This window comes from Saccostrea echinata, unplaced genomic scaffold (assembly GCF_033153115.1).
Source record: "Saccostrea echinata isolate AGI-Se365-2 ecotype Australia unplaced genomic scaffold, CSIRO_AGI_Sech_v1 ptg000030l, whole genome shotgun sequence".
NCBI lineage: Eukaryota > Metazoa > Mollusca > Bivalvia > Ostreida > Ostreidae > Saccostrea > Saccostrea echinata.
The window spans coordinates 7328398-7337545 of NW_026889779.1; the positions used below are offsets into that span (position 1 = coordinate 7328398).

General features: G+C 34.6%; 1 protein-coding gene across 1 annotated transcript; it reads left to right on the top strand.

Annotated features, from left to right (window-relative positions):
* Positions 1–546: 546 nt before the first annotated feature.
* On the top strand, positions 547–1514 carry LOC133196154 (uncharacterized). Its single transcript, XM_061332084.1, has 2 exons — positions 547–943; positions 1054–1514. The coding sequence occupies exons 1-2, from the start codon at positions 547–549 to the stop codon at positions 1506–1508; spliced, it is 852 nt and encodes a 283-aa protein (XP_061188068.1). The 3' UTR covers positions 1509–1514.
* The last annotated feature ends 7634 nt before the right edge of the window (positions 1515–9148 follow it).

Consider the following 9148-nt stretch of genomic DNA (forward strand, 5'->3'; position numbering starts at 1 on the left):
CTAGTAATTATAAATTGTAAAGCAAAAAATCTTATGTTCTCTCTGATTTTAAATATAATTGTGTTGTTAACATTTTTGTGATGTGCATCACAATATCGATTCGAAGTCATATTTTATGTGTCAAAAATGCTGTAAAATGCATTGAATTTTTTTTTAAGTTTATTTAACATGTAACATCAACGGCTTGAAAAAGATAAAAACAATGAATATGGATTAAAGGAATTAAAAATTTAATGCTAAGAGTATGACATATTTTTTGTACGGAATAGCTTAACAAGGTGTAAATATAAATTCCCAATATTTATTGCCGATGTATGATCCTTCAGTATATATATAGGGGTGGACCAATATGTCATATATTTCGAGGGAAAAATCGTCATGCTTTTAATGAATTATCAAAAAATACATTTCAAGCTAGTTGTCAATTAGCAACAATGATTATATTCCAAAACTGTATTAAATCACAAATCGCGATAGGTATAATAGATAACGGCCAAAGGTCACTTTCTGATAAGAAATAAGAACGTCAGATTTCCTGCTTTGAAAATGGCGTTCTCTGAAAGTTTCCTCGTGATCCTTTTGTTCTTGTCAACTACATGTATTTTCACATGCAACGCCGAGACAGCTTTCGAAGAGAGTAAAATGAATCTGCTTTTGGAAGAATTGACTTCATTAAGGAAGACTGTTTTTGCGCTAGAGAATAAGGTTCATTACCAAAGTGGCCTTATTGATGACTTCAAAGAACGAAATACTCTCCAAGAAAGACGTATAACAGAGCTAGAGACTGCCCAACATAGGCGAGACAAAGTCTGTGAGGAGATGAAAATCCGACTGGAGAACACAGAATCTAGATTTAACAACCACTTTTCCGTGTCTTCAGACCGTACTAACATCACAACTAAATCAAATGGAGAAGATATCCCTGAAAGAATAATGAGATCAAGTAAGTTATGTTGATTTATATCGCGTATCAAGTATACGAAAATACAGAAATTCTTATCTGCTCTCTCTCTCTCTCTCTCTCTCTCTATTACCTTAAAACTTTCTTGACAGGACGTCGACTGCTGATTAATACCATTAGCAATGGAATGCCTCCGTATGAGGAGGGCGTAATCGCTTTTTATGCCCAGATGTCCTCAGCAGAAGTTAGTCCGGGCGTTCACCATACCCTCATCTTTGATAAAGTACGCACTAATGTTGGCAACGGATATAATGGAGTCACTGGGGTCTTTACAGCACCACAAGAGGGAATTTACGCATTTATCTGGGTTATTAGAATGTCTGATGCTGAACACTCAACTGAATTAATGATTAACAACGATATCTTTGGTGTTACATTTTTGCGCGCCAAAAATGGCGACGACGGATCTGTAAGCGGTACTGCTATTGCGCATGTCGCGAGAGGAGATGTTGTATTTGTCCGCATCCATTCCACGTACGCTGGCGATGGCAACGTTCATAGTAATCTGCATGGCAAGCCAACATTTTCCGGATGGTTACTGCACTAAATTGATATTCTTGTGTTTAATTGTGATCACAATACTTGTTTTTCTGACCATCCTTTTTATTAACTTTATATTTCAAAATGTATTTTTTCGGGGGTGAATGGGGGTGGGTTTAAGGAATTGTCATTTATGTTTTCTCTCGGAAGGAATCACAGTGTGACGTACTAAGCAAAGCATTTCACATTTGCCTACAGGTCCAAGCAATCGTTGATTTTGCAACATCCACTATACTTAACATAAATACGAATTATTTTTTGGTCTCTTTAATTTATGAAAAGAATTCATTGGTCTTTCATTGTTGAAACGTATGTCATTCATTCCAATAAAAGACCATATACATATGTGTCATTTATATCCCTTTTGTGGGTCACATGATATAAATTCTGCCAGATTTCTAGATTCACATTAGTAGTCTGTAGATTGCTAGGAAACTTCCTGTTTTCGTCGGGACATCAGGTAGACAACGTTTAACATGACTAATAATGAATAATATTACACAGATGATTTAATGTTATTTCATGATCACCAATGAAATGAAGTGAGTTAAACATGCATAATATGCATACTTTGTTACACTGTAATCGTTGAAAGCGCAAATCCCTGATTTCTCTGAATAGTCATCTTCGCTATCCAAGGGTTTCTGATCCTCTACCCTCCTCCATTGTGAGGAGAGTAGCGGATCAGAAACCCTTGATTAGTGAAAATGCTGAATAGTATATAACTTCTGAGTCTAAATAATGGTCAATCTGAATATTGTAAAATTTTCATTACTATGCAAGAATTGGAACTGAAGTATTCTTTGTGAAATGTTCTCTTTCTGGCACAATCAATCGCATTAAGCCATGTGGCAGAATTAATGGCAATTGAAGTCATCATATAATAACCCGGTTTTTTTGTTTGTTTGTTTGTTTGTTTTTTGTTTTGTTTTTGTTTTTGTTTTTTGTTTTTTTGTATTTTTTTTTTTTGCAAAAGTCGTAACCTTGAAGTCTTTAAAGAATTTTATTTCTTTCTTCTATATATGTGGGGGTTTTTTTCATTTATGAACCAGTCTGTTTGGAACACGCTATATTAAAGATATATTTAATCAGTTTGATTTTATGCATATTGTGTATAAAGAAAACTTTTGATTCGTATTCAAGAGTGCAAACACAAAACTCTAGCACTTTGCAGTTGTGGACACTACTTATCTCTGGTCGTTTTTTTATTTTCGTACATTTTACGGTCGTTTTTAATTTCAATGTCACTAAATTGTTAATTATTATATATTAGTAATTTATAAAATGATTTAATGAAAACAAAGAAATTTACAATAATTTTTTCCTGTTCTTTCTTTAATCAAGTTATCAGCCTCGGGTTTCCCAGTGATTTTCAATGCTATTTTTATATCCCTCGCTTGATAAGCGGAGGTATATAATGATGGGGTTGTCCGTCCGTCCATTACGTTGGGGTACCCATCTCTTATCTGCGACTCCTCCTATACCACTTTAAAGTATAATGAGACTTTCACGGATGGAATCTATACCGGTATTACATAGTGCCATTGTGCATCATATTGTGCATCACATTTTAACTTTTGTTCGGTTAGAGCTATGACTTTCATATTTCACATATGTATTTCTTGTGACAAGACCTTTCTTTGGGTACCAACAAATTTGGACCTTCTGACCTTGACCTTTGAGTTTGAACCACTTCTGCAAAATTTTACCAAACTTTATTGAGAAGGATTTCATACTTCCCATGTGCATTCCTTGTGGCAATACCTTTCCTTGGGTACCAACAATTTTGACCTTGACCTCGGAGTTTGACCTACTTTTGAAAACTTTAACCTTGACTATAACTTTTGAACAGTTGGTGCTAGAGATTTCACATTTCACTTATATATTTCTTATGACAAGGCCTTTCCATTGGTTTCAACAACATTGACCTTGACCTTGGAGTTTCACCTACTTTTGAAAATACTTTTACCTTGGCCATAACTTTTGAACGGGCGAAGGAAGGGCTTTCATATGTCACATATCTATTCCTCGTGACAAGACTTTTACTTGGGTACAAATATTTTTGACTTTGGCCTTTGAATTTGACATATTTTTCAAAAACTTTGACCGTAATTTTTGAAGAGTTTGTGCTAGGGTTTTCATATGTCTCATGTGTATTCCTTGTGACAAAACCTTCCCTTTTGACCATAACAGTGGAGATTTTGAAAAAAAAAAATTAAACCTTGACCATAATTTCTAAATGGTTGATGCAAGGGCTTTCATATTTCACAGGTTGATTCCTAGTAACAAGACCTTTCTTTGGTACCAACATTTTTTATCTCTTGACCTTGTCCTTGGAGTTTGACTTGCATTTCGCCATGAGCTGCCATACTGGGGAATCGGTGTTTCACAAACACATCTTGTTTATCAAGGAATTGGAAAACAGGGTTAACATTGTATGGCATATATATGTATTTGATATATCAATGCTGCATTGAAATATGAATAGTATTCACGATGGCTAAATGTTCGCGGAAAACTCATTGATGGCGAATATAATGAAATTAGTACCACCGTGATGCATCCCATTTTTACAGCATTGTTTATGCCAATTATGTTCAATGTCTAATTGTCTTGGTCACTCAGCAGGAAAACCAGTATTGTTTGTAGTTCTTACGTAGATGAAGTCATCAAAATCGATTAGAGGAATAGGCTTCAGTGTGTCCAAACGGAATCATTTATCAGTGTAGTGTAGTATATTTGAATAAAGAAGGAAGCATCGTCTAAATACAAAGAGTTTTTGAGGCAGTTGGAAATAATAACCATGGATAGGCTAGCTTATTCGATTGCAAATTACAATATCGTAATTCAATAGGAATGTTCTTTATACTTCATTTAAATTTCTAGTTTAACATTGAGGAAAAAACTGTAAATTGCTTTTCAGATGAGTTTTTTCTAATATATATACGTATATATGTGTGTGTGTTTCGCATTTTTTTTCAAAAATTAAAGTTGAATCATCAGTATTATTATTGCAAAAAATAGATTTTTACGAGAAACAGGTTCTGGTCTTTTCATCATACTCGGAGCATTTTGTTTAAGAGTTGGTCGGCAGATGAAGAAACCACGAATTTAAAATAAAATGAACGTTTTATCCTCATATTTCAATATATAATTGATTGAAGGAGTGAGATTATCATCAACTCTTTATAAAGGTAATCGAAGATTCGGGGGCATATAATTTTTGCCCTGTCCGTCCGTCTGTCTGTCTAGCTGTCTGTTTGTCCCCAAAAACTTTAATCTTGTCCATAACTTTTGATTGGTTGAAGCTATGGCTTTCATATTTCACATGTGTTTTCCTTGTGACAAGATTTTTCTTTGCGTACCATCATATTTGACATTTTGACCTTGACCTTGGAGTTTGACCAGCCTTTGCAAAGTTTTATGAGACTTTAACCTTGGCCATAACTTTTGAACAGTTTGTGCTAGGCCTTTCATACTTCACATGTGTATTTCTTCACTTGGATACCAACGACTTTGACCCTTTGACCTTGACCTTGGAGTTGACCTATTTTAATTTTGAAAAACTTTAGCCTTGGCCATAACTTTTGTACAGTTAGTGCTAGGGCTTTCATACTTCACTTATGCATTTCTTGCGACAAGACCTTCCTTTAGATACCAATACCTTTTACCCTTTGACCTTGTCCTTGGAGTCTGACCTTTTTAAAAAACTTGAACCTTGGCCATAACTTTTAAACAGTTGGTGTTAGGGTTTTCATACTTCACAAATGCATTATATGTGACAAGACCTTTCTTTAGATGCCAACAACTTTGACCTTGACCTTGGAGTTTGATCTACTTTTTGAAAACTTTAACCTTTGCCATACCTTTTGAAACAGTTTGTGCTAGGGCTTTCATATTTAACATGTCTATTCCTTGTGACAAGACCTTCCTTTGGATACCAAGAATTTTGGCATTGACCTTAGCTTTGGAGTTTGACTTACCTTCAAAAGTTTAACCTCGGCCATAACATTTGAAAGTTTGGTTCTAGGGGTTTCACATTTCACAATAATGTGTATCACTTGTGACAAGATCTTCCCTTGGGCACCATTTGACCTTGACCTTGCCGTTTTACTTACTTTGAAAAAACTTTAACCTTTGCCATAATGTTTGAACGGTTGGTACTAGGGCTTTCATATTTCACAGGTGTATTCCTCAAGACAAGACCTTCGTTGGTTACCAACATCTTTGATCTCTTTACCTGGAGTTTGACTTTCACCTTAACATTCGTCATTCGTCTATCTAAAAACACAACCTTTCGGTGACTTTAAAGCTGACACGATTCGTAAAAGGAATTTGTCCGCCATATTCTTTTATTCTTTCGTTATATCTGAGGCCCCTATATTACTTGTTCAGTTAAATAATTTTTCACCTCTGTAGACGGATGTATACTTCACAGCTATTGTAAAACACTCGGTAGCGACAATAATAACTGTGCTTCTTCCACGAAATCAGAGAAAGTTACCAAAGAAACTAACAACAATTGCACAGGTTAATGCAGTATAAAAAAACGCACAGGTATTCGTAAACTGCAATAAAATGTAAACAAAGCTAATGTACGATAACCAGTACCAACACGTTTCGTCCATTCTACGCAGGTACCCGTGACAAAGAAGCAGTCAGGTGTAACGAATGCAAAGGGTATACCCCAGTGCTGATATCGGAGAGTTGAAAAATAATATGGCGTATATCTATTTACGTTGCGTATTCAGCTTTAATAAGAAATCTGTTTCTCATTTCGCGGAGAAATGACCTGCATTTTTTTTTTGTATTCTAACCTTCAAAGATAATAGAAAACACATTTTATATCATTTGAAATACCAAGTTGAATGAAATACTTTGTTTTTATGATGTAGCAAAGTTAGAAATATAAGGCTGAGTCTAATGAATTGTTATAATAATTGCTGAAATATACGTACATGTAAGCCTATTTTCATATGGCATTTTTAGGACCAAATTCAAATAAAAACTCCAGTGGCGTTGTACTGTTGACGTCAATTGTATCATAGTTTTAAGTTATAGTTTACATTATCTGAGAACGTCCTTATAATTTTTTTGTTTCTTCATGTTCTCATATGAAGCAGCTGAAAGGAAGTTGAAACTCTATTGAAAAGAATTCTTCGTCTTTTGTTGGGTTATCATTTTTGCATCTGCACAATAATTCAGACTTTGCTTTCATTGATTCTTTAGACGATAATATTAAATCAACAAATGAGAAACAGATTGATTTAGGGAAAACATGCTTAGTAAAATATGACCTATGTAGTACATTTGATATAGTTCCTAATCAACTTGGATTCCTTTTAGATGGAAGTGAAAGAAAGGAGGTAGGCTTAGCCTAAGGATCATTTTGGCCCATTTTTTGAGTGTCTCTCAGACCTATGCACTATACTCCATAATCGAAACCTAAGTGATCATCCTCTTTTTTTAATCAAGTCGTGAATTCAAGCGATAGCAAAGGTCACAGGAATTCCCTCCATTTCCGTCTTTTTAAATTCATATTTACATTTTGATCAACGTTTGACTTGGAAAACACCGAGTAGAGGTATTGTACATATATTTCTTATTTAATATTAGCTTTAAAAATTAAAGCAATTATTGTTTCTAAAAAATCACGGACCTATTAACATCGTTATTGATTGATTGATTGTATGTTGTGTTGTTTTACGTCCCATTCGAGAACATCGTTATTAATGTACCTCCAAACGAACTTTTGGGTGACATATTGTTCCACCTATAATTCTGTCTTCTGATCTTCTCACTGAAGGCTTGGACAATCACAATGATACTTCACAGAAATGACTATGTCTACTTGTTTATGAAATATATGGAGATAATGAACAGTATTCAAGCTAAAAAGTCCATTAAACAATACAAAATATGAGCAGAGCAAACACGGACCTCCAAAACATCAGAGGTGGGATCAGGTGCCATGGAGGAGTGAGCATCCCCTGCCGACCGGTCTTACCCGCCGTGTTCTCCTTGTCATGATCGGGAAATAACGGAAAAATCCGTCGACAATTCAGTATGTAAATAATGGTCTAATAATAAGTATGAAAAACGTCAGTCAGCATTTGACTCAATGATAAATTATATTTACTGACAGGTCATTGTATCGACCATAAAATTTACGAAATGATGACTTTAAACGAGACTGCTGATATTCTTGTTTCATCAACTTGTTTGTCAATAATTTACCTCGTTTTAGAAATTGTACATACGTAGAGCATGCTCTTGCGTATCGAAACAACTGAGAGATATAAACCCCGTATGCAGGTGATGAAGGTATATTGCTGCATAAGTAAGGGAAGTTGACGATTGAAAAGTAAGTCATAACGTTTATAATAAAGCTTGGTTGTTAGATTACCATTAACGTCTTTTTCAAGTAAAATATCCAAATATGAAACAAATGTGTCAGGTTCTGTGGTATCTTTTATCTCAAGCTCACCAGGATATAACGTATCGACATAAGAATGGAAATAACCATTGTTAATTGACAATGCGTCGTCGATATATCTAAATGTCGAGTTGAAGGCATACAAAAAAAGATCTGCTAATAACGGGGCGCAATTGGTACCCATGGGAATTCCAATAGATTGTTGGAAGGCCTGGTCTCCAAAAACCACATAGATATTGTCAATCAGAACTCAAGCATCTTTTTAATGTCAACTTCAGCGTACTTGTGTGTACAATCAGAATGTTTTTTAACAAAATAATTTTGTAAATGACCAATGACAAGGTAAGTAAATTTACGAGTTCCATTTTTATTGAAAAAGCAGCTGTCAATGATATCAAAAAGCCTGGACTTTAATTTATCGTGGGGATTGGTTGTGTATAAAGTTAAAAATTCGTAAGTTTTTAAGCTGTTGATTTTGGTAAAATCTTGTGATTTCAAATTTTCCAGAAGTTCCTTGGAATTTTTAAGTATCCACATCTGATTTACACCACTTCTCGAATATATTGTTGCACAGTACTCTTGAAGTTTCTCCTTCACTACTGTTAATATCTTAGAGAGGAGTAAAGAAAGAGGCTTGGTTGAACATTTACTGGAACCTGCTATGTGTCTTTTTTTGTAAGGATTTTTATGAAGTTTCGGAATCCAATATAGATATGGTAATTCATATTCATTTTGGTTGTTTGGAATATTAAAAATATTCAAAACTGACATATGATTTTGAAGAATTTTTTCCTTAGAAAGGGAACTACGAGTATAAGTTGGATTACCACTTGTAGAATTAAATCCAAGTTCCTCTAAAATACATTTAATATAATGAGCCTTACAAAGAAAGACAATGTTGTTAGCTGCTTTGTCAGCAGGGACCAGTACGTACTGATCATGTAATCTATCTAATTCTTTTTTCACTTCTGGATTATTGAATACAGAAGGATAGATGGTTCTCATATTGCCCCTCAATCTTTTAATGCGCGATTTTAACATACATCTGATACATTTAATCCATTCTGACATAGTGTCAAGGTCTTCTTTTTCATATCTGGCCCATAGCCTAGCGTAATCCTCTACAGAATCCATAATATTTATGAAATTCCGACGCCATTTGAAGGATCGGGGTTCCCTATATTTAGGACCTTTTAAAATTAGTGATCTAA

Excerpts from the sequence above, each read along its gene's own strand:
- LOC133196154 (XM_061332084.1), top strand. The coding sequence starts at position 547 with ATGGCGTTCTCTGAAAGTTTCCTCGTGATCCTTTTGTTCTTGTCAACT. Across the intron at positions 944-1,053 it reads TGAAAGAATAATGAGATCAA|GACGTCGACTGCTGATTAAT; the intron begins GTAAGTTATGTT and ends CTTTCTTGACAG.